Source organism: Rattus rattus, chromosome 1, assembly GCF_011064425.1.
Source record: "Rattus rattus isolate New Zealand chromosome 1, Rrattus_CSIRO_v1, whole genome shotgun sequence".
Lineage (NCBI taxonomy): Eukaryota > Metazoa > Chordata > Mammalia > Rodentia > Muridae > Rattus > Rattus rattus.
This window is the reverse complement of record NC_046154.1, coordinates 96,440,074-96,466,360: the sequence shown is the minus strand read 5'-3', so window position 1 is coordinate 96,466,360 and position 26,287 is coordinate 96,440,074. Positions and strand designations below refer to the sequence as shown.

Sequence of the window (26,287 nt, the reverse complement as noted above, 5' to 3'; positions counted from 1 at the left end):
GTTTAAATCAGATTACAGGTAAGACACCTGCTAAATAAGAATCTAACCAAGTTGATCATTAGATCTATCTCTCTTATGGATTTAGATCAGTCAACATCTGGTAAGATGATGAGTCTAACTTGGGAGTTTGGAACTCATTTGGTAGGACTTTGGGTACATTTTCATTTTAGCAATAGATGTGTCACATGTCTGCTGGTGTTTTAAGATATAGGGCTGTTCATCCCTGAAGAGACAGAAAGGTTTGTTCTCTGAGGGAAGTTGAACATTAGTGGAAGCTTCGAGACTGGATATCTGTGAGTGTACAACCATTGAAAGCTCAGTGCTCATACACAGCTTGCCTGTGGTTGCTCTCCAGTTGGTATGTTAACTTCAAGTGTCTGTTTTCCTGCTTTGGTAGACAAATCCTAAGTTAGGCTAAGCCTTGAAGGAGGGCATCCTGAATGGAAATCTTCCTTATTTCTCTGTTAGGGGCACTTTGATTTCAGGAGAGAAAAATCAATAAGACTAACTATTATTTTGACTTAGTGAAATTATATGTTCCCTCCCATTAGTATCCTTACATGTGAGAGGTACTGACTGTTCCCAGCTCTCCCTAGAAACCTGCTAATGTCAAAACTTAATAGCTCTTACCGGGAGCCGGTTGCTAGTGCTTATGTATCTATTAGTAGTTTTATTTATGGTGGTTTTAAAGACAATAATGCCCTTCACTTTTCCTTCTACCCTCTTTCTATTCCTCCAACTTCTTAACCTTCTCCTCTTCCTCTTCAACAGATTCCTTTGAGATTGGGTCTTTTGAACCCCAACCTGACCTGAAACATACTACCTTGCCCAGGCTAGCTTCAAACTCTCCTGCCTCCATTTTCCAAGTGCCCCCCATATTGGAATCATGTTGTTTTCTCCAGTTTTAACCTTTGTCACTCAGTTGTCCAACAAATAGTGAATGGGCCTTTGGGCTCAGCCCTCTGGGTTGATGCCTTGTAAGCAAAGATTGTTGGGGTCAAGGAGTTGCAGTTCTTTTGCTGCCTCATTTAAGACTTGGAGTCTTCTTGGAAGGGAACTCTAGTGTGTTGCTCTTTTCCTTTCCAGAGGAGTTCTTCCTGGTGACTCTGGGCTCTGCAGTTATGTGACTTCTTGCTGAGAAATGATCCTTAGTAGTTGGCATTTCTGCAGCTTTTTCTAATGGGTTCCTTGCCAACACAGCATCACAGCCGATTTGGTTCTTGATGCACCTTAAGGCACAGGTGTTTCAGTGATGACTCTCGAGTCCTGCCTTTCCATTTCATGTCTCCCTATAGCAGTGAGTTGAGGAGGAGGAAATGAAATTGATAAACTATCTTTGTCATGAACTGGTGATACCTTCTTTTTTTCAACCTTCACTGGGTGCTGAGTCACAAGCATTTCTTACCCAGGGTAATTTTGAGAGGTGTGAAATCAAGAAAGATCCATGATACTAGGACACTCATAGAAAAATGAGCTTCTATAGCCAAGGCAGGATTCAATCCATGCCTGGAGCCATTCTAGTCTAGCTCAGCAGGTATTGATAATATACATTTAAATAAGCAAGAGATTTGGTCCACCTTAGCTCATATATTAGTCTGAGAATGATAAATGCTGTATTTTATTTTTAATTTTTAAAATTACACTTATTTATTGTGTGTGGAAGATTTCATGGACATCTTCAGATGATAACAATAATTACCAATGTCTCAATATACAGCACTATAGCAGTTAATAGACCTCGCCTCATAGCAAGCTTTTAATCAATTGTAAAGTCATGTATTAGCTATTATTGCTATTAGCATTTGAACTTCAGGGCAGGACTTTGAGGCCTTAGACCTTTGGGTAAAATTCTTAATGATGCATCATGAAATTAGAAACTGCAAAAAAAAAAAAAAAAAACCTCACCAATGTGGTAGAGGAATTGAAGTAGGAAATGCTTAAAAAGGGGGCTTGGGGAGAACCATTTATTGACTTCGGGCAACAGACTGTTGAGCGGCTGAATAACTGGCCTTGTGGCATTGGACACATTGTTACTTGGAAAAGTGTGCCCAGCTGTTCTTCATCTCCACTGAGGTTGACAGATCTAGGGCAGATGGGCCAGGCCAGAGCCAGAGAATAAAAGAGAAGCAGTAAAGATGACAAAATAAATCAGGAACAAGTGAGGAGGAGAGCGGAGGGCCATAGCCTCCTGGAAGTGCCAAAAGTGATCATGGCAGCCCTTTCCATGAAGTACAACCTCAGGGTGCAGCTTGGTCCCTGGTACTACTGCCACCCTCCATCTAGTGCAGCAGGTTAGGCTCCGAGGTTTACCTATTCTGAGCCACTGTAGCTCATGCCTAGTATTGCTGATCTCGGTTGATCTCAACCAGTTCTTCCAGCCTCCCAAGGGTGCACTACCCTGCAGTTATTCTGGGTGTCATAGGCATGAGTGCTACAAGAATCTGGTGAGTGAAGACTTAAGATGCTGCTAAGTGTGCTACAACCCACAGGACAGTGCCTGCAACAAAGAACTGCCTAGCCCCCATATGTCAGTCATTCTGTTTTAAGAAACCCAGGAGGAGAGTAGTAGAACATTCTAGAGTGGACTCCTTCGGGCTAACTAATTTATACTAAGGCATTTCCCCCTCCGTTTACACCAAACCATGGAACTGAATGGCTTAGAAGACTGTTAAACATTTGCTATTCTAAGAAAATGTGCAGATTACTTTATAATCATGTGTTTCTTAGCTGTCTGCTGTACTTTGGTTTAAAAATATTTATATTTCTAAATAAGCAACTGACTCTTTGTATAGAGAAAATAACATATGCATTAGATCTCTGGGGAGTATGTTACAGACACCACCCTTAACGCTTTCTCTGCCCAGCATTTTGCTGGCCGATGAGGCGCTACATTCAGGGCTCCAAGGCAGTGAGTGCCCTGCAGTTAGAATGTTGTGGTTGAGATGAAGACATGATGTTGGGCGGGGGAAGTTCCCCTGGGTCCCAGTGTAGCCAATAACAAAGGGAAGGCTGGAGGAGGCAGTCGCATCAGCATGCAAAAGACTAACATCGCTACTCAGTGTCTCTGGGAATAAAATCATGCTTTCCTGACTTAATAATACATTGCTGTTTCTAAATAATATAAGTATATGTTGTATGCGTCCATTTGTAAACTTTCTGAGTCTTCAGAAATCCAGACTCAGCATGAAAACACAGGCTATATTTGATTCTTGCATATATAGCACAGATTTTAATTTTATCCCAGTTATGGATATCTGGCACGTGCGCCAATACTCTGGGCAGACTGGTGTGAAATTCAATTTGAGCAGTTAAACACAAGGGTGAGAGAGTGCAAAATACACAAGCGGATGCATTTCCAGCCCTACAACATTTGGTATGTGAGTGGGGAAGGCACCCAAGTCCTCTCTTTCCAGCTAGGAATTTCCTTCCTCTTGTAGCTATCAGATTACAGATTTTACTAGAAAGACATACATCTTCAGTGGTTCCAATGGACCCCCAACTGCCCCCTCAATGCTACCCACAGCACTTTTCACTTGTAAGCTAAGTATGCTGCTTGGTTGAATTCTGTAGTATCTGTTCTATTGAGATCCCCCCTGCTTCCAGGACTGGAGCAGAACATCCTGGAGGAGAACATCTTCAAGGGGGGAACGGGAGTGGAAGTAGCAATGAAGTCAGCCTGGGTTCACATCTCAGCCCTGTCAGTTGCAGTGTCTGAACTTTAAAACGTTGTAAAACATTGTCCCTCTCTAGAGGGACAGCTCAGTGACAGAGTGCTTGCTGAGCGTCTACGGTACCCCGCTTTGATCCCTAGTATGGAAGTAGGGTGCTGTTCCTCATTTTTATTTATTCTGAAAACAGGAGTAACTCTAGCCTTGGTATCATTGGAAGGTGAAGCACAATGGTAGTCCGTAGGTGCCCAGGTAATAACTCTTTACTTCCCCGAGAGACACCTTGCATCCAGGCATCATGGCACTTGCTGAAGGACACTAAAATGATCTTGTCAGTGGTTATTAATGTTGGTAAAGATGGCAGCCACTTCTGTGCTCAACCTGCCTTCATCACCTTCATTCAGAAATTACCCAATGCCTTTCCACCTGCCCCAGTTTAATTATGCAATACACCTGGTGTTAAGTACAAGCAGCTTTTGGTCTTCAAGTACCCAGTTGTGCTGGAGGAGTGTGTTATTTGGGAAGTCAGGGAGGGATAGTGTGTGTGTGTGTGTGTGTGTGTGTGTGTGTGTGTGTGTGTGTGTGTGTGTGTGTGTGTGTGTGTGTTTCACAGACTGAGACCCACAGGAAGTATCAGAATTGAATGGGTCCGTTTCCTCTTACATTCCAAAGAAAGACCGTCTGCTTTCCGTCAGTAAAAACACCCATCTCTCCATTCGATTTGTTTCCACAGAAGAGCGCGTTGTCCCCATTGAAGTGTGCCGTTCCAAACTGTCAAAATACTTGCAGGGAGTAGTTTTCCGCTGCGATAAGTGTACCTTCACCTGCTCCAGTGATGAGAGTCTCCAGCAACACATAGAAAAGCACAATGAACTGAAACCTTACAAATGCCAGCTCTGCTACTATGAGACCAAGCACACGGAGGAACTGGACACTCACCTTCGCGATGAGCATAAGGTACTTGCCCAGGACTTCCTGCCTCCCCCCACTTCAGAAGTCCTGTGGGGAGGGGGCTGGCAGGGGAGACAGGTTATGGTAGTCACACCTACTGTGTGTAAGCCAATTAAAGTGGTAATTAGAGTAAAACCTCATTTCCTTAGAATAAAAGTAATGTAAGATCACTTTAGAACTTGGGAAAAATAGATAAGACAAATAACTCAGTCATGCCTCCTGTCCAGACTTTGGGGGAATCTTTTTTTATTCTTGCTTTCACTTGTCTTACATAATTCTGTTTATATTGTATATAAAATTGCATACCTTGCTCTTTTGTTTTTAATCCTGTCTGAAGTTTTCTATCTTACTTTAAATGTGTTTAATTATTATGGTGTTGGCAGACTTCCTATAAAGGGCAGTCAGTAGAACTTCCGGGGTTTATGGGCCGTATGTGATTTCAGTGGCAGTGGCTCAAACCCACCATTAGTATAGCAAGAAAGCAGCCACAGACACAGTGGTGTTCGAATAAAACTTTATCCAATAAAACATGATAGGCTGTGGGCACTTAGTTGCCAATGCCTTCACTCTCAGTCATGTATGTTGTTTTTAAGGTTCTGCTAATTACAACTTTGAAAGGCATTACTATACATATGTGATCAATTTAAGAAACTGATATGTATTTTTTAATGGATTAGAAAGGAGATTTTGTGGGGAAAATTCTCTTCTATAGATTTACTGAGAACTAGAGCCATACATGATGGCTACCTTACTCACTATAGGGTTTATTTGGCTTACTGAGGTTGTAGGTTTCTCATATTGCCCCAAGCACAGGAGGAATTATGATTAGTATTTGTTTCTGAAAATAGCCTACTGCAATCCTTTCTAATTAACCAAATCCAAAACATCTATTAAACATTTACTCAGGACATAATGAAAAGCATTTCTGATTCCCATTTCTATTTTTCTCACTCTGAATCCTTTTCAGCAGAAATGTGGCCACTCTTTCTTGGCCTTCTGAACCCACGATATAAATATGTTAGTCCGAGTCATCTCTTGGTGAGGGGCTACCAGAGCTTTCTTTGTTCTGGGTCCACAATTTAACGGCTTGCTGGCAACTTCTCTGGTTGCCTGTGACAGCCCCTGAAGTAAAAGAAAAGAAAAATCTAGATTACTACACTCAGAAATCTTCATCACCCTTTCTTCCTGTGTCTTCCTGGGCATTTCTCATCCTAACTCAGGGGAAAATGTATCCCAGACCAAGCTCCTTGGACTCATTCACTCATGGGCACCTTATCTATGCACAGTCATCCTTCCATGATGGCATTCAAGCCTTCAGGCTGGTATTTGGGGACAAAGCAAATCAGGAAGAGAAATTCTTCCCTACTTGTTGCAGTGGATTCTAAACTACTAGGAAATCCAGGGACTGTTAGAAACAACCAAGTAACAGGCTTCCTGAGCAGCAGTTGAACGCTGGGGCTCGGGAATTTGGACGAGGAAGTGTGTTCTCCAGAAAGAGGGGACCGAATTTCGAACTTTTAGAACAAAGAAACCTGAATAATTGCTTTTGCTCCATTGCTTACCATGTCTGCATTAGGGAGCTGCTCAGATAAGAAGGCCTGTTTTCTGGCTTGCAGTCTGGATCGTTATTCCATGCACAGAAAGCCTTGTAAGAGTAGATGGAGCCCTTGTAGTTTCTGCATGTTGTCACTCAGTCTATGTCCCATAGATTGTGTGTGAATAGAATTATGCTCCAATATAGCAAGAGTTGTACTTATCATAAAGGCAACCATGTTCTCAAAAGCCTGAAATACGAAATCAGTAATATCTTGTATTTTAGACAGTTATGTGATGCTTTTACTCTGTCATGGTATTATTTTAAATTTTGCCCTTTCTTATGGTTGATGAGTGTGTTAAGTCCAATGAGTACCTACCTGCAGCTGAGGACTCACCACTTTGATCATGCCCCATGGGTTCTATCTCGGTCTGGATTGTTACTAAGTTTATGGGATTTGTGCTTATTAGATAGCAGCTCTTTCCTTTTCTCACTTTCTATCTAATTTTTCCCCTCCTAAATGATGATCACATAATGCAATTCAGTGCAGTTGAAGCTGGTTTTTAGCAGTTGAGCACTGGCACTGTGCACTGTTGAAGCGTGCTTGTTCCATCGGGTGATGCTATACAAATGTCAGACTTCGCGGCAAGGTTGTGGCGGCTGTTGGTGTGTTTAAGACTGCTGATTCAAATGTAAACGTTAATGGCTCTAAGACAAAAACAAGGAATTAAAGGACTGAGGGAATTAGAAGGAAATATAACTTGTTTTACTTTGGGATCTCAATAGCTACAAAATCCTGATGATGGGATAAAAAAGCTACTAGACCAGTCATGATGTTATCAAGGTTCCAGGATATGAGACAGGTACAAAATTAGATTGCTAAGTGCTGAAAACAAAGATTGTAAAAGTTTGATCACATCTATTGACATCAAAAGGAATAAAATATTTGGTATGAAATTAACCTAAGAGCTATGAGACCTAGTCACTGAGAGCTACACAATCCTACTGAGAGAAACAAGACCTATATTGTTGCCATATATACCACATTCACAAAATAGGCAGCTAACTCAGTATTGGTCATTTTTTCTAATCAAATCTATAGGTCTCATATAATACCTGTCCAAATTTTGGGAAGTATTTTTTATAGACATTGATAAACTAAATCTAAAACGTATGTGGCAATGCAAATGACATGGATTTGTCTAAACAATAAAGAGAAGCAATGTTGAGAGACTCAACCCTTCTTGCTTTCAAGGCTTAAAGTAAAGCTGCAGTGATTAAGAGAGTGTGGCATTGCTCAGTTTAAAGGAGCAGAAGAACAAGTCCAAGAATACACTGTCTTGTGGGTGTGGCCAATTGATTTCCATCAAGCATGTTAACACAATAGAGATATGGTGTTCTACCAAAGGGAGCTCAGGAACAGTTAGATTTGCACATATACGTTTTCACCCTTGGTCTCTAAAGAACTCTACATAAATACCAGTTAAAAAATGATCATAAGTATTTGGGCTAACCTATAAATATTTTAGTGAAACAGGAATTTTTCTAGAAATAAGAAATGAAATGTTGGGTGTCAGAATAATGCTTAGACAGGAAACAAAAGCTGTGAACAAATACCATCAAAACTAAATGTTCTTCTGTGATGGTTCGTATATGCTTGGCCCAGGGAGTGGGACTATTAGAAGGTATGGCCTTGTTGAAGTAGGTGTGTCACTGTGGGCTTTAAGACTCTCATTCTAGCCACCTGGAAGTCAGTATTCTGTTAGCAACCTTCAGATGAAGATGTAGAAACTATCAGCTCTTCCTGCACCATGCCTGCCTGGGTGCTACTATGCCCCTGCCTTGATGATAATGGACTGAACCTCTGAACCTATAAGCCAGCCCCAATTAAATGTTGTCCTTATAAGAGTTGCCTTGGTTATGGTGTCTGTTCACAGCAGTAAAACCCTAACTAAGACATCTTTAGAAGATCCCATTAAGAAAGCAAAAGGCCAACAAACAGCCTGAAACAGATATTTGCGAAGTATTTATGTACCAGGCCAGGGGACCAACACATACAAAGAACTCTTTTAACTTGACTCAGAATGAGTAAAATGTGAAGACACTTTTCCAGAAAGCATAGACAAATGGTAAATATGTCCATTCAAAGATGCTTGACACGATTTACCACTAGCAAAGTAGAAATTAAAGAAACAGTAAGTTTTCATTATCTACCAAGGTGGTTGATATAAGGCTGTCAGTGCCAAGCTGTCGATACCGAGGTGTTGTTGAGGATGTGGAGAGAGTAGACGTTATCCTGGGGTTCTGGTGCAAGCAAAGAGGGATCCAGCCACTTTGGAGCAGTTCGGCAGGCTGAAGTACTGTGTTAGCATGAGAGCCAGCAGTTGTGCTCTGGCTGTCTTTGTCAAGGTTTTATTGCTGTGAAGAGACACCATGACTGCAGCAACTCTTATAAAGAAAGCATTTAGTTGGAGTTTGCACATATTCAGAGGTTTAATCCAGTACTGTCACTGTGGGAAGCATGGCAGCCCACAGACAGACATTGTGCTGGAGAACTCGCTAATAGTTCTACACTGGAGCATTAGGTAATAGGAGGAGAGACTCGGGGTCTAGCTTGAGCCCTTGAAACTTCAAAGCCCATCTCAGTGACACACTTCCTCCAACAAGGACACATCTCCTCCAACAAGGCCATGCGTCCTAATCCCTGTCAAGTAGCGCTACTCCCTGATAAGGAAGCATTCAAATCTATGAACCTATGGGTACCATTCCTATTGAAACCACCACACTGGCTTAAAATAAAACTGAAATGCAAACTGCCTATCCAGTGGGAAACTACTTATGAATGAGAAATAAAGTACTGCTGTTTAGTAGCATGGGTGGATCTTATGTTAAATGGACAGAAATCAGACTTCTGTTTTATGTGAACTTCTAGAAAATGCATAACCATAGCAATAAGAAGTACTCAGAAGTTGCCTAGGACTGAGTCTTGGTAATCAAATTTGATTATAAAGATTCGAGGGATTGTCTCAAAGGTGAAGATATACTAAACTGACCTGGGTGGGGGTTGTCTAAAGCAGTAATTTTACTTTAAAAAAAAAATTGAGTTGTTCACGTAAAATAGATAAATTAGATAGCCAATGAATTATGCTTTAGTCCCCAAACTCCAGCACACAGCAAGTCCTCAGTAGATGCTAAGTTTCATTTTCTGACAAATTAATCATTGAGCCAATAGAGCCACACTAATGCCTAAGTTGTCAACAAAAAATTGGAGGTGGAGACTGCTGCCATGTTTTCAACAAGATAATGTTGAGTGCATTGCCTGTGGTGATATTGTGTGGTGGAGAAGGAATCTATAAGGCTTTGTAGGATGTGTTTTTTCCATCAAAAGATTTCATTAAACAGAGCTGGGCATGCCAACCCTGGACATCTGAGTTCTCCTGCCAAGGCTGTAAACCTGCAGCACATCTCTAAAGATGCTGATGCCATGTACCACGGACAGAAAGCTGGTAATAGCAGAAAGGGTCCTTGAAGTCAAACACATCATTGCATTTAAGAACCCAAATGTCAAGTACACTTGATGTAGGCTGCCATGTTTATCCTCAGAAGCCAGAGTGCAGAGGAGAAGGGGCGGCTATCAGAACCCTCATTTTAGAGGTGACAAACAGTATCCTGTCCTTCTAGACCTTTCTCTGTGCCAGCAAGCAAGGAATCACATGTAATCTCCCGGGATCTAAAGTAAATAGTGTAGGCTGTTTCGTTTTTCTTATCCTTTGACTCACTGTCTTTTTCTGATCTCGCTCGATCCTCTAGAAGGCTGCACTATACTCTCCTTCCTCCCCCACCCCTCCCCCTGCACATACACAATGAAATGTTAGCTCATGACGTTTGTTCTCCACAGTTCCCATGAAAGATGCAGGCTTAATACTTCTAGGAACCTTAAATTCTTGCTAAAAAAGAGCTTGTATCTCTTACGTTTAAAACAAAACAAAAACTACTTTTATTATGAGGAAAATTTTAAGTATCTTTAGTGCCTTATTAATGGTGTTTCATGGTTCTGAAGTCTCTTTGCTCCTTAAAGGAACATTAAAATATATTATCTCTAGCTTGGTTTTCTCATAAAATTCTCGTGTTCAGTATATTATATTTAGGATAGTCTTATTCACGCAGTATACATTTACTAATTGAATTTACTTTGAAATGTTTTTAATTTTTTATACAAATGGAGTCTCAGGCAACTGAACTCTAAGAACTGTGTATCTTTGAGAGTGTGTGTGTGTGTGTGTGTGTGTGTGTGTACACCAGTTTCCAGGAAACAAATGAACCTTCAGTCCAGAAGCAAGCAACAAGCTCTGGCTTCTTAAATCAGTTTTCTAAATCCATAAAAATATGCCGTAGTGAAGATTTCAGGAAATGAACATAAGCTTGTACTGTAAATTTTCCTTCTCCCCAAACCATCAGACAAACCTTTAGCCACATATTTTTTAATTGTGTTCAGTTTCTGAACTAAGTACCAGTGAGCATTTCCGTGGCTTCTGAGGACTCAGGCTCCAGGCCTCTCCGGAGGCTTGTTTCATTTCAGCACTGATCTCCCTCCTGTTGGCTTTTGTTTGTTGATCTGTCAGCTAGACATCTGTCTCTTTCATGGGGTTGGGAAGACAGATACACCAGAATCAGACAAGTAAGAAATGTGACTGTTTTCCAGAGGTGTGAGCCCTGGGTATTATTTATCGAGTCAACATTAGACAAAGACATTATTTGCCCATAACCTTTGAAAGTATTCACTGTCTTCCCTGGTCAAACCTGATGCTCTCATTTCTAACCTGCTTTTCTTCAGACATTCCTGTATTTCCTTCCTCAATCTAACAGTGGCTTGCCTGCTGCAGAAACTCAATGAAATAAATCGTTGAGTGAAATCACTTTTCAAAGATGAAATTTGAGGAAGCCTGTTGGTTGAACTTATCAAAACTTGGTGTCCTTGCCAGCATTTGTGCTTTGGATCCAGAAGATTGGCAACAGCTCAGTTGGCCAGATTAGAGCCTCTTGATGCTGTGTTTCTCCTAGCTTTCTTCAGAGCTTGTGTCTATAAAGTTATACCAGAGTCTCCAAATGAGTAGACTTCTTCTGGACTTTGGCCAAATTAAGTTGGTCAGAAGCTGAATTCAGTTTCAAGAAATTGGATCTGGTCCTTGTCTTCTGTGCTCCTTACCTCTCTGGCTACTTCAGGAGTATTTCTTTGTATTGTTCTTTTTTTTTTTTTTTTTTTTTTTTTTTTTGGAGCTGGGGACCGAACCCAGGGCCTTGTGCTTGCTAGGCAAGTGCTCTACCACTGAGCTAAATCCCCAACCCTGTATTGTTCTTTTAAACTCTTTTATTTTAGAGAAAACTTCTCAAGGGATACCACCTACCCATCAAGTTTTCAATACAACATTGGTATCAACACCTACTGTTTTTTGTTGTTGTTTTCATTTTGTTTGTTTGTTTGTTTTCACCTGGGTTATCCACCTTAGTGGTCATTTTTTCTGCATCCTGAGAGTGCCTTTGCATTCCTACGGATGGTTTGTTATAGTAGAAAAGGCCTGAGCTATCCTCCTGAAGATAAGAGTCCACATCATGACTTTAGCCTGTATTTCCTGTTGTGCTCTCATCTCTGATGTGATACTGTATACATTAGCATACTGTGCACAAGGAAAATGGGATGCACGTAAAGACCACTGGATACATTTATAGGATGTAACTGATATTTCCTAAGTGGTTTTTTTTTTAATTTTTTAGAGAGTGTCCAATTTTATTCTCACTAGCAACCGAATCTAGGAGATGTGAATGTCATGAATTCTTTATATGCTATGATCTCACATGGGGTTTTTTTGTTGTTGGTGGTGATGGTGGTGTTGGTGTTGGTTTTTTCCTCCCCTTTTTGGATTTTTTTGAGACAGATTTTCTCTATGTAACAGCTCTGGCTGTCCTAGAAATCATTCTGTGGACCAGGCTGGCCTGGAACTCACAGAAATCTGACTGCCTCTGCCTCCTGAGTGTTGGGATGCCTGGCTCATGTGGGTTATCATGTCACCAGTAAGTTTAAACAACACTCAGTGCATGTGAACTAAACAGGTAAACAGCTGTGTGTAGAATAATATTCAACCAGCAAAAAGAAAGGAATCCTGCCATTCAGGACAAGATGGATGAATATTAATATCCTCTCCTTAAGGTTTTACTATAACTCTTAGCAGGGGTGCTGCTAGCTGAGAATGCAACATACTTTTAAAATTATTATCTTGTGTTTTTATGTGAATGGGTGCTTTGGCTGCATGTGTCTATGTACCATAGGTATGCACCACATGCGTGCCTGGTGCCCACAGAAGTCAGAAGAGGAAGCTAAAGGTAGAGTCAAGATGCTTGTGAGCTGTCGTGTGGATACTGGGCATTGAACCTGGGTCCTCTGGATGAGCAGCCAGTAATTTTAACTGCTGAGCCACCTCTCCAACCCTTCAGCAGAATTTTCCATCTGTATCCCCGATCATCCTCCTGTGGGCAATCCTACAGATAATATTTTGTTTTTCACACTGATTCCCTTCCTATATATCCATCTAATTTTCAAAGACAGTCAAGGATCTGCTTGCAACAGGGATTAGCAAAGGGTGGCCAGTGAGCTAATTCCAGGGCACCACTTGAGTTTACATTGAAGTTTTTAAATAGTGGAAAAACTGAAAAGAGATCCCAAAGTTTGCTATCCACAAGGTGTTTATATGCATACATTCGTATGCATCTTTACATATTATTTCTGGTGACTCTTGAACAGTTGAGTTTTTGTGGTCCAGAAAGCTTACAATAGTCACTTACCTGGCCCTTTACAAAACAAATGTCTCAGCTTGTGTGTAAGTCATTCTCAGCTCCACAGTGTCAGTTAATGACCACACAGCAGGTCATGGCTCCGGTGTTCTCTGCTGTTACCTTTTTCCTAGAAAGGAAAGTTCACTCTGGCTGTTTTTTCTCACCGTGTAATAAACCACAGGTGATGTGAGACTCTTGGTCGGCTGTCTCCTGTGAAGTATGCACAGCCAATAGGAAGCTGAACTCTGTCCCCTGAAAACCTGGAAGTATAGGGTGGACTTGCTTGGTCACAGTCTTTCGAACGTGATGTCTGACGGCACCTGAAGATGAGGGGTAGCAACTTCCATTCTGTCACCAGCCAGCACGTCTTTATCAATCTTTTCTGTACCCATTTGGGCGCAGCATGAAAGAGTGTGTTCACCTTGGTAATCTTAATCAATTGCATAGTTCTTAAAGCAAGCTGGCATGGCAGGGGTGGGGTCTATTCTAAACGGATCTAACTCTCTGTCGTCTGCTCTCCCATCTCCTGAATGGTATAAAACTAACCCATAGGAAAGGCTGTGAAAGTTGCCATTAGCTGGGAAAGGGGATTCATGGGGTCATCACATCAGAGCTCAGGGGTCCGGTCAGTGTTTGCTGATCAGCTCGTGGACTTTGTTGCTTACATCCCCCTGCATAGCTGCTTTCCCCTAGCACTAGGTTAGTGGCCTGCAATGGGGATTTTGGGTTGGGGTCACTCATGTGTGACTCACAGAGCATGTGGGTCAGCATATAGCTTTATATTCTGAACAATGTGGGCTTCTGAAACATGCGGCTTCTTTCATCAGGAAAACTTGGGGAAGGACCTACGTTCTACATGTAATGCTCTTTGGCCCACCCGCTCTTTCTCCTGTGGCTGTCACCCTTTGTGGAAATGGGAAGATGGGATCTTACTTCTGGTCCTGGGAGGTGGAGGAGGGGAATTGCCTTCAATTTATCATCTGGACCATCAAGATAGTAGTCACTTAGCCATCAGTCACCTGGTCCAAGGAAGACCTTTGGTCCTTTCCAAAGCTAACTGAGAAGCACATTGGAACCTTAATGAAGTCCCAATCCTTTAACTTTACATCTGGGAATTTTAGTTATGAAATGAAACCTTAACATGAAAGAAAGTGAGAGCCAGGAATAGCATAACCCCAGATAAATACATGGAGGAATAGGAGATCATATCCTCTTATGAAATATGGTAAGGTGATTAAAGATGACATTCACCCATGGAAGACTGTGTGTGTCACACAGGGCTAGAAACATTGGAGATTCTTGTTCAGATGAAGCTAAGATGGTAGCCAGGTAGTCTGAGCAGAGTCCACTGCTGGCGAGAAGACATGGAACTGGGAGAGGACAGAAAATCTCTCCTCAGGGTGGCAGAGAGACGGAGCAGGAGGATTTTTTTAGGGAACATGCTGTGTGTTTGAGGTGAGCAAGTCTGGGTGCTGTGGGAGGGAGAAGCAGCATGATTGATGGAGAAACAACAACAGGAAGGCTTCCTGGTGAAGAGAGTGGGCTGGGCTAGGGGCCTGAGTCAATATGTATAAGGAATTAAGTGGGGTATAAGCTTAGGGGAAGGGGCATGCTGGGAAGCTCAGTGAGTTAAGATGATAGGAACAGGAGAATGTGGGGAAGGCTTGTAAACCACAGCACAAACATTGTATTTTACCCTCAGGGCAAAGATTGGCATTTTCTACATGTCTGTGTGTATGTAGAGGAGGCTTTGTGTATGCACATGCACGGAGGCCAGAGGTGACCATTGATTATCTTTCTCAACCCCTCTCCACAGGAATTCTCACCACCCCTGGAGCTCGCCCACTCAGCTCCATTGGCTAGCCAGTTAGCCCCAGGGAATCTTCCTTCTCCAACTCCTCAGAGTTAGGACTGCAGAGTGCACAGCCACGCCCAACTTTTTATATGGGTTCGGGGGGATCCAAAGGCTGTTCCTCACGCTACTACAGGAAGCTTTTACTGACTGAGCCATCTCCCCAGCCTCTTAATATTTTCTTAATATGACTCTGACCACACCAGGGAATAGATACAGGAAGAGGGGAAATGGATGCTGTGGAACCAATTTTGGAGTGGGGCTTACGGTGATCCAGACGGGAGATGTGATAGGCTAACAGGGGCAGGAGAAGAAAGGGGTTCTCCCTTTGTGTTCAGATTAGCATTTAGATGGTTAGTTTGGGGTTTTTAAATGTTAGAATAACCCAGCACTATAAAGAATTTTTTAATTTTAGAAATCTTCTCATTACATAGCAGAAAAAATAAAAATGATTTTAAGTCTTAATCGCCTTGCAGAGATTATAGACATCTTCAGGACAGATAAATCCTGGGTTGTCCCGGGATGAACGTCTACCATGGAAATGCCACATACTGTTTTAAAACTGTGCAGAATCCAAATGTGAACAGTTTTCTAGCAAGGATAAGCATAGTTTTTTTCAGAAGTCCATGAAAAAGGAAAGGGACAAAGGGAACTTGGTTTAATGACAGATCTTCTGTTGCCATGAGCTTCATGAGAAACTAGGGGTTTCAAGAAGGAGCCCCAGGCCTGTCAGGGAAAGAGCAAAATCAACTGACTTCGTGGGTTCCATTCTCATAGGTAAAGCAACGTATTATCGAAGATGCTTTCTGCCTCCCCGTAGCTGTACCAATCTCCTATTCGAAGTTGTCGGGGCAGTATTAAGTCTCATCATAGCACCGAGTTGGCCTGGTACCCTGAGTTGAGGGTCCTCTCATTTGTCACAGCCAATGATGACAATCCCATCTGCCGGGCATATGGAATTGGTGGTGCTCAGCAAATCTTTGTCCCAGGCTGGCCCCAGAGAGTACTCTGAATTGTCTTGTAAGCCCTCTTTCCTCCCTTGTGCTCTCATTGCACTGTCTACTGTGGCAGCTGTGGAACTGGCCTACCTAATTAATGATGTCTGCCTTCATTCGTTAACTATACTGCGAGCCTCTGGAGGCAGGGACCAAGTAGCATTTGTCTTGATATTCCCCTGCCCTGGCCTTCAAAAGGGGAATCGGACTACACACCTCATACAGAGCGTAAGCTCTGGCTCATTCCAGCAGCCTTACCTGTCATCACTAACAACTCTAGGTGTGCAGAGAAGGCAAATTTTGTGCTGCTGTTGTTCTTATAACCCCAAGCCAGAACTCGTCAGATGAAGTAGTTTGGATTATTGCTTCCTTTGAATGATACTTTGAGGGAAGCACAGGTTCTCACATTCTAACTACTTTTTAGATAAATCAAGACCACCCACCACTGTGTGTCTGTGTGTCTGTGTCTGTGTGTGTGTGTGGGTGTGGGTGTGTGGGTGCGTGCATGTATGCATGCTCTCTGCTTGATGTTTTGAGACTGCTCTGTCTCTGCACCTGAAGTTCCTCATTCAGGTTATTACATGGGTTTTGAGGATCTGAACTCAGGTCCTCATACCTGAGCGATAAATTCTTTTCCCACTGAATCATCTCGACAGCACCATAATTAACACATTTTAATAGCTCTGACGGTTAGTAACTGGAGTTTTGTGCAGGTAATCCTAGTCTTGTAAATAGACTGTGGTCAGTTTCAAACATGTAGCCAAATTAGTAGCCATAGTATGGTCTTCCATTTAAACTAGAGTTAAAAGTCTTATGGCCTCACTGGTACAGCCCAGGAGCATGGGTGACAGATGGTCAGGACACCTGCAGGAGCCTCTTTCCATGTAGAAGTTTTGAAAGTTTGGGTAGTTAAAGATAGACACATTTGATTTTAAATTTAGTGTTGATGCCATGTGATAGATTTTGCGATGATCTGGGCTCTCTTTGTTTTCCGTACCTGAGTCTCACAAGTTTGGTGAGGAGATCCAGTGTTTAGAATGGGAAGTCAAGGACAGATCTGTCTCTGAGAGTCAGAGTGAAAAAACTCTCAGGCACCTAGCTTGTCTGGACTCGGATACAAAAACACAGACATAGGGGAAATTATGCTGGAAAGATCTCCTCCGAGAGTGGCCATGCAATCTGTGGTTCATTTCTCCATCGTCTGCTTGGACCTTTTTCAGGTCAGCCGTAACTTTGAGCTGGTTGGACGGGTTAACTTGGATCAGCTGGAACAGATGAAGGAGAAGATGGAGAGCTCCAGCAGTGACGATGAGGACAAGGACGACGAAATGAGCAGCAAGACTGAGGACAGAGGTTGGTCTTACCCTGCTCTCTGAGTCCCAGATGGTACCCAGGATGTCCACAGTGAGACAGAAGGGCAGCAGGAGGCTGCTGTGGGAAGAACAGAAGGAAGGATCCTTCTTGGTTAAGTAGCAGAACAGACTGGCTTAGGCACCATCAGAGGCCCTGCTTTACAAACTATTACCGGCTATAGAAACTCCAAGGAAAACAGACATTTTCTAATTATAGATGTATGTTTGCTAAGAAAAAATATATGGTTCCCAGCAAGGAAAACCAGCGAGGAGCCTTCAGAATGCAGATAGCAAAGAGCAAGATGGATGACACCACAGTGCTATCGAGGAATAAGAGTGAACTTGGAATTGAGCACTCCTTTTAAAATGATTGCGGCTGGGGTCCTAGCGAGAGCCTGTAAGGAACCTGGACATTATACACGTCGCCCCTGCAGGGCTATTCCCTTACCCCTTAGGGCTCTGTTTTACTCTGCCAGGAGGAAGACCGTGTTTTATGACAGTTTTGAACAATTGTCCCAACCCTTGCCATTTTCCCATAATTCTAAGATAAGAAGACTCCAAAATGTATTTAATTGCAGATAACATGTTTATGTGATCTAGAGACTTCTTTGCTTACTGTTTAAGCATAGAATACTGTGGGCATTCCCAGAGTATATAGAAATACAGGTTGGGATCGGGAGTAAAGGACTGGAAGGAGAAGGGCCCTGCCGCTAAGAATGCTTGTTACTCTCGAAAGAACCTGAGTTCAGTCCCCAGCACACATTTCAGGCAGCTCACAAGCACCTGTAATTCCAGTTCCAGGAGGTCAGACTCTTCTGGCCTGCCCACAGCCATGTGCATGTTTAAACTTAAAAAGAAACGGTGTAGGTTGGGATATGTTCTTTGAGTTACTACAGAATGAGCACAAAAGATAGTGCATGGATATTGCAAATATGAGCAAAAGCATCATAACCATGGTAGTGATGGGAAGGATCGTATTAGTGGCCATTGCCGAGCATGATTTCTTCAGTGTCATGGAATATGAAGGGTTCTGAAACTACCCCACCAGACCTTGACTCCCAGTCTATAGGACTTGGCTTTCTGTCTTTGTGAGTTCACCAGCTGTCATATAATAGTGAGGGTGGCAATGATAATAGCAGCTTCTTTCCCCCATGGTGATCAACATATAGATTTTTAACTTAAAAGCTTCAGATTTTTAAACTTTGGTATTTTCGTTGACATGTTAAAAAACCACATCTATTTGTGATGTTTTAAAATAGGTACACATGTGGAATGGCTACATGGAGTTAGTTAAGATTTTTTTTTCTCACTTATATTGGAGAATTAAGATCTTAATCAACTGAGCCATTTCAAACAGCAAAAGCAGAATTGGTCATAGTCACCATGCCACACAATTGATCTCCCAAACTCATTCTTCCTATCTACCTGAAATTTAATGTCTTTTGGCCAACTTGTCCCTGGATACCCAACCTTGGGCTTTGGAAATGTCCATTCTACCAAAAACATGCATTCCATAACATGAATCATTGGATTGACTGAGGCTTCACATGGAGTGGTATCATTTAGTATTTGCATTTACACCTGCCTCATTTCCTTTCACATACAATCGTCATCCATGTTGTCACAAATGACAGGATCTCTTCTCTTAAAATGGGATGGTATAAGTGATATACCAGAGGGTGTATGCATCACATTTTCTGTATCCCTTCATAGACAAATGGCCACTGAAGTGAATTCTATGTCTTGGCTGTTGTGAATAATGCTGAGGTGAACACTGGGCATCTCTTTGCTATATTCCCTTCAATCGCTTCATTTTCTTTGTGTATCAGCCCAGTAGTGAGATTGCTAAGGAGCTTACATACAGTATTCCATAATGGCTGCCCTAATTTGTCCTAGTCTACAGTGTTGTTCTTTTCTTACCTTTGCCAATACTTGTTATCTTTCCTTCTTTTGGTAATAGACACACTCTTAACTGCTATGGAACAGTGCTTAAAGTTGGAAATGTGCATTTCCATCTTGTTCAGGATATGGAGTGCCGTGGTATTGCTGATGTCTGTTTGCATATCTCCTGAGAAATGCTTATACAGAGCCTTTGTCTATTTCTTAACTGGGGGAATTGTTCACTCGAATATTGACTGGGTTGTTTGAGTTCTGCGTATATCCCGGATGTTGATCCTGTGACAGGTGTGTGGTCTATAGATTCTCCTCCTCTTCTGTGAGTTGCTTTTTCTTTCTGTAGTTTCCTTGGCAGTACAGAAACTTTCAGCTGGATTCAGCTTGCATCTGCCTCGTTTTTCTTTGGTTACTTCATATTTGGGGTCATGTAAAAACTTTAACAAAAAGTCATGGTTACCTGATGTCCTGGAGATTTCCCCCATGTTTTCTTCCAGTACCTTTTATGGTTTTAGGACCTACCTTTTGATCTCTTATTGATTTTGAGTTGATTGTTTTTCTGTCTGGGAGATCAGGGTCTAATTTCTTCTGCCTGTGATGCCTGATTGTCCCAGTGATTATTTGCAGGATTGTCTTTTCCTCATTGGGTGATATTGGCAACTTTCTCAAAACTCAACTGACTGAGGGAGTGTTTCTGAACTCTCTCCTGTCACATTGCACCACAAATCTGATTCTAGTTGTTGAGCTGTTTTGGTGACCTTGTTTTTCTTTATATATCTAAAAGTCATGGAATGGAGTGCCTCGAACTTCTTATCTTGTTCACTGTAGATTGCTGTGCCTTTCTGGCGTCTTTTGTAGTTACTTTGGTGTTATAATAGAAAGCGAAGGGTAGAGATGTAACTCGGTGATAAAATACTTGCTGTGGTGTGAGAGGCCTTGGATTGTAAGACTGCCAAAAACGTTAATTAAGTGACATGACATCCAAAACGTGAACCTAATAGGTAGTAGTTCTGACAAACTTAAGACCTATCTAAAGTAAGATAGAAGGTAAGTAGTAAACCCACCGAAGGGTAAATCTCAGTCTTCTTGCTCCAAAGCAGAACTCTTAACACTATACACATGTCCAACCCTTTTGAGTGTTAAAAATGTTCTTTTTCTAAGAGACCCTAGTCATGAAATACACTAGCCTTGGGCTAGGTTAAGGCCCCATGGTAGAATATCTAGCAGGCCTGAGCATGTCTCTTCCTTAGGCCATTTTCCTCTGTGGTACATTTCTTGTCCCCACCCTCCTACTGTGATGATCAAGGGATCTAGTTGGATCTTTCAATCTCCAACCAACACAGACAGCCAAGGCTTACAGCCAAAATGTGCTAACTTGTCAAAAGCTGCTTGCTGTGGTCAACCTGCAAGACTACAGAAACCAAACAGCCTCACCTGTGGGTTGACTAAAGGCTATCTACGTTCAGCCATTTCTTACAAGGGAAATGCTTGTGATCTCAGAAGTATGGCTTATTTCTTTTCCTTCATTTAAAAAAAAATTTTTTTAACAAATATGTTCTTCACAACAAATTCTTACCATCTTTGCACTGTTTCGAATGTCCTCAGGGAGAGGGAGGGAGAGGATGCTTCTGAGTGAGGCTACAAAGGCTCCTTTTTCTTCCTGGTACTCTGTGGCTCTGCTTGTCCCTCTTGAGGAGATAAAGGATCCCTTATTGGATATTTTGACGTTTTTCATGTCTAAGGCTAAGCCTAGGCTATTTCTGAAGCCATCAGCATTCCAGAGTCCTCCATTTCCCAGTGTTCCTCCCCAAAAGCAACTAAAACAGTCTTAGGCCATGAGAAAAAACAGCGTCTGAAATATGTAAGGTGACAAGCACATCTTCCTGCTTGCCCAGCTTGGCCTCTCTCTACCCACTAGGCTTTCAGCCTCAGACTAGATAGAACTAGAGAGAACTGCATGGCTTCTGCTTCCCCTGAAAGTGTCCTGTCTGCATCTAGAGCCCTAAACAAATGAAGACAATTCCTCCTTGGGTAGGCAAGTTGGTATGGGGGACTGACCTGAATACCTTGGGAATTGCTAGCTGAACCTGTCCCTTCCCTGTCATACATCCTTGCAAGAACTATTCCTTTTGTCACATCTCCTTCTCTTTTGAAACAACCTAGAATCAATCTTCCACCATCTCAGTAGATCCTTGCCAAGAAGACAGGGCCAACAATAGCCTGGGGTGTTTTTGCCAGACATCCTGGCTTCTGGCAGAGGGCAGGAGGGGCTATTAGCTCAGCTCTCAAGCTGAGGGAGAGTGATTTGAGATGTGACAGGTAGAGTGGCCTCTTCTTTGAGGATGAAGCTTAGCATGTGCCCTTGGAGACAATGGATGACGGGTTTCATGTTTCCCGAGGGCAGGGGAGCAAGTGCTCGCTGTGAATAATTTGAACTCTCATGTAGATGCCTTCGGGTGGGGAGTTCATGGCCTTCCTGCTACCCAGTTCCTTCTCAGACATGCGAGCTGAGGAGTGTCCTCGGAATACACACACAGCAAGATCAGTCTGGGAATTTCAGAAAGAAGCCACGCATGAAGAAATTGAAAGGAGCCCAAGCAGAACGCTGCCCACCCTGCCCCCTCTCATTATGCAAGTGGGAGGAGTCAGGAACGCATTCTGTTGATTTCTTGCCCAAGATAATCCCTGCTAAGGAATTAATGTGCAGAGCAGATGGTGCTGTATCATTTCCAGTGAAAAGAATCAAAGAAGATAGTCTGTGCAATTATTTTTAATGGCTTGTGTGGTGATCTTCTTAATTTGTGAGAAAATGTCTTGTCTTTTGTAAGAACCGGCCCTGTTTGTGTAGCTTTGAGGAGGATGAAGGTGTCACAGAGCCCTAGCCAGTGTCCAGAAGATTTCATGAAATATGAGGCATTTCAACCAGACGATGTCTTTCTGTGAGATCTAATCTGTGGGGCCCACAGTAATCAGAGATGAAAATGATCAAATTTCCCCAAGCTCCACCCTTTTTTTCAGAAGTGTGTAGTCTGCTGCTTACTGCCCATGTGAAGACTTAGCCCTCCGTGCGCTAATGAAAGACATGGGCTTAGGACTTGGGACAGCACAAAGGCCATGTAAACCCTCATCTTTGAGCTTGCCAGGAGGTGTGGCTTAAAGACAATTAGCTGATCCACATGTGTAAGACCCCTAACATGTGGCAGCATCCCAGGAGTAAAGAAAACCCTAGGTCAATATTTGATGTGTACACCAGACCCATTCAGAAATGCCTGTGTATGCCCGTAGTTGTGAATATCCCCAGTTGAGAAGTAAATACTGGGAAGTTGGTTATGATCTGTCAGTGGCTGGGGACATGCTTGCTATTATTATCATTATTATCATTATTATTATTATTACGTGTGTTTATTTATTATATATGTGAGAGAGATGTACATGTGGAGGTCCGAGGACAATTCCCAGGAGTTGGTGGTTTTCTTCTCCCACCATGTGGGTTCCAGGGATCAAACTCAGGTCACTGAGCCTGGGAGCAGACAACGTTAATCTACTAAGGCGTCTCAATGTCCCAGACATGTTTTTATAGAAGCTCCCACTCCTACCTCACAGTTGTTTAGGGTCCCATTCACAGGAGGGTCTTTGCAGGGCTCCTAACCATCCGACAAAAGTGTCACACATGTGGTGAAGCTTGGCCTAACTTGGAATACAGAGAAGTCCTGTGGTCTACACTGTAGATCCAGGTTGGGTATCTTCTGTCTGTTTTCTTCTTAGAGCAATAACCGTCTTTCAGATAGACACTGAGTAGCCGCCAAGCTGTCAAGCCTCAGTCAGACCATGCAGAAGGGATGAGATAATTAGAAAACAGATGTAACGGGGTCTTAGAGTAGGCCAAGGAGCCTTTTCTGGCAAGAAGGAACCTGGGTTGTTGATGATAGAAGCAGTTGCATAAATGAGGAGAAATGTTCATCCTTAGTGACTGAACCCAGAACAGTTCCCGAGATCTATTCAGGAAGTGTCCTTAAGAGAAGCCCAAAGTCAGTGGGGAGTCTGTGCCCACGGCAGGCAGTTTAGCTTCTCAGCTATGTCAGGAGGTATTTTCTGGTGAGTGTTGACCGATCCTCTCTAGATTCCAGAAACACAAGGGTAACGCTGACTTTTTCTCTCTGTTTGCAGAGCTGATGAGATTTTCTGACCGGGGAGCTGGTGTGAACACTGAGAAGCGGTTTCCATGTGAATTCTGTGGACGGGCATTCTCACAAGGCTCTGAGTGGGAAAGACACGTTTTGAGACATGGCATGTAAGTCGGGCACCAAGAAGACCCTTGTTGCAAGCAAGGGGTGGGGAGGGAGGTTAGGATCCCCTAATACTACATAGACACACACACACCCAACCCGGTATCACCTTACTGATGATTGAGAAAGCAGACTCCTCCTTCTTTGTTAATTTTTAAAATGGCTGCCCTGTCACAGTCATGTGAAGGAAAGCCCCCAAACTCAAGAGTAGCGTGTCCCTTTACTTTGCAACTGAATCTCGTTCTCCGAGAGAATGTGGGTCATGGTCTGAATTTCTGACCTCTGTGTTTGCTCATTCCATGAATGGCCTTGAGCGTGCCAAGACTTACCTCAGACACAGCACCATTCCACACCTGCCTCCCAGATAATTGAGAGCATTCCTGTCAGGTTCTGACCTAACCTCTTTGAAAACAGAATTGTCCTTTGCCCGGTGAACCCTTCCTTAGTTCACCAGACAAGAGAACTAATTGGTGGTTTATATAAGATAATGTCCACGAAGTGTCCAGACCTCTGAGAACACAGCTAAGTATCTCAAATCATAGTTGATGCCTTCAGGTGTTCGGTTTTTGCATGTTTGGATAATTTCTTAATAGACTTGACTAATAAATCTTCATTATGAAAGTTATTTATTTTGTCTTAATCATCATTGGCCAATACCTAAGCTTCTGAGTTCAGCTGATAGGTGTGAGTGTGAGGCAGTTCTTGGTATTTTTCCAAGAACTCTAACTCAAGGAAAGAGATAATATCACAAAGTTATACTAATTTGGAAATAAACCATGGCATAATCAAAGCACAGTACAACACTGGGTATTTTCAGGGGTCCAAATCGCCAGAAAGAGGTCTACATGACCTACACACAGCAAATAGAATGTCACCGACAATTCAGTTATACACACGTAGAATCTGTTCATAGGAAACTTCAATGCACTTTTAGGGTCTGAGAAGAAAGGATAGATGAGTTTTTAGTTTGGTTGGAAAAAGCATGTGAGAAGCCAGGAAGGCCATAAAATGCTTAAGGATTTTAACTCCATGCCCAGAGTGCAGGTTAACAAGTTGGGCATGACCATGTGTGTGTAATCCCAGCTCTGGGAAGACAGAGAGGAGCTGTGCTTACTAGCTAGCCAGCCTAGTACATTCGGCCTAGCCATGAGATACTACTCTGTCTCAAAACAAACACACACAGAAAAGATGGCGACGCCTAGGTAGTGATCCCTCGGCTGGCGCTGGGGCCTCCAGAAGCACATGCACACCACTCGTGACCCTCCGGTCCCCACTACTGAAGTGTTGGCGAGAGAGCCGTGCTCTACCACACCTGGCTTAGGAATGTTTTCGCTGTTCCGCTTTTCCAGGGCATTGCACGATACTGACCAAGTGAGCAGGGATGAAATCCACACAAAGGAGATGGTGGAGGACAGTATGCAGCTGCCCTCCATAGAGGCCAAGGAAGACGATGAGCCAATCGGGATAGACTTTCCCTTAAAGAGTGAAACAGTAACCATCTGTGTGGTAGCTGCCGACAAATCTCTCCTGGAGAATGCAGAGGCCAAAACCGAATAAGAGTTTGGTGAAATTCTTATCAAACCTTACTTGAACCGTGATGAAAGTGTGGGAGGGCTGGCGTGGGCTGAGAAGGGAGGGGACAGACAGAGGAGAGAAGACCGAACAAAGCTGCTTTTAGGACTGAACAATCTATTTTCAAAGCACTGGTACCTGTGTGAGTGAGTATGTAAATTAAAGTTATTTAAATGGTTGGAATATGTGGCTCCTTTCCTGTCACTACATCCTTCCTTCCGGATCTTCACCACAGAAGTTTTCGTCTGCTGCGGTTTGGGAAGTACCTTCCATGGGCACGGCGGTCTCCGTGACCCTCTCGGACAGTGCGTGGAAACCGAGGCTCCTGGACATTGAAGACTTCTCCTAGGGGAACAACTTTTGGGCGCACAACTTTCAGTGCGTTTTTCTAGTTTTAATACCTTAAGCTTTTTCAAGACCTAACTGCAGCCGCTTTGGGAGAAAAAAAAAAAATAACAAAACAGAAAACAAACAAAAAACTGCTTTGCATAAAACAGTCACCTGTTTCCTAGTACCTCAGACTTAACCAAGGGAATTCTCTGCATTTGTCTGTACTACCTGTCGCCCTTGTGGTTAAATGTAGAGAGAACTGCTGGACAGGATGGTGAATGGAGAAAAAAAAAAAAAGAGTTTTAAAGAAAGGAACACAAATTGTGCTTAAAATCCCCATGTGGGTTTTATTTCTTAAAATACTGTGATTTTTTTAATTATTTTAGTAAAAAACAAAACAAAAAAAAAGAAACAGACTTTAATTACTAGATAGCTGTGTGTGAACTGTCATCTTGTACTCCAGGTAAGCTGTTTATTAGTGTTTGGCTGTAATTTAGAATTTGGTAGGTTCATGTGAACTAATTTTATGGTGATTGTGGGATTTCGTTGGCCACATGTTTATTTTTCTCTCGATTTGAGTGTTTCAAACACAGCACAAATTCAGTTGTCGTTTCTTCATATGAGTTGTTTTTTGTGTGTTTGTTGTTTTAATTTGAGGTCAAGGGAAAGTTAGAGGGTGTGTGTGTGTGTGTGTGTGTGTGTGTGTGTGTGTGTGTGTGTGTGTGAATTTTTATAATTTTAATCATGAACACAGCAAAGAGGTTAACTTCTTTTTAAATTTGTTTTTGTGTTTGTTTTCTTTTTAATTTAACTGAAGAACCAAACTCTGATCACAGCTATGCAGCGTGTGGGCCGGATAAAGAGGCCCGATCACCCTTTTTCTTTTTTCTCAACCAACACATCATGCGTCTCACCAACGATTTCTGTTACATTGGGCTGGCTTTCGTGTGTGCTGTGGGCTCTGTGTTTTGTTTGCTTTGTGTATTGTGAGGCTGTCTCGATTCTTTTGGGAGCCATCCCTTTCGT

General features: G+C 42.6%; 1 protein-coding gene across 1 annotated transcript in view; it reads left to right on the top strand.

The window, feature by feature from the left end:
• Nucleotides 1-25,654, top strand: part of Znf462 (zinc finger protein 462) — a 130,910-nt gene extending 105,256 nt beyond the window's left edge. Inside the window, 4 exon segments of the mRNA XM_032903902.1 lie at nucleotides 4,402-4,625; nucleotides 17,049-17,181; nucleotides 23,241-23,364; nucleotides 24,709-25,654. Coding sequence (XP_032759793.1) covers nucleotides 4,402-4,625; nucleotides 17,049-17,181; nucleotides 23,241-23,364; nucleotides 24,709-24,916 — 689 coding nt within the window. The 3' untranslated portion in view covers nucleotides 24,917-25,654.
• The last annotated feature ends 633 nt before the right edge of the window (nucleotides 25,655-26,287 follow it).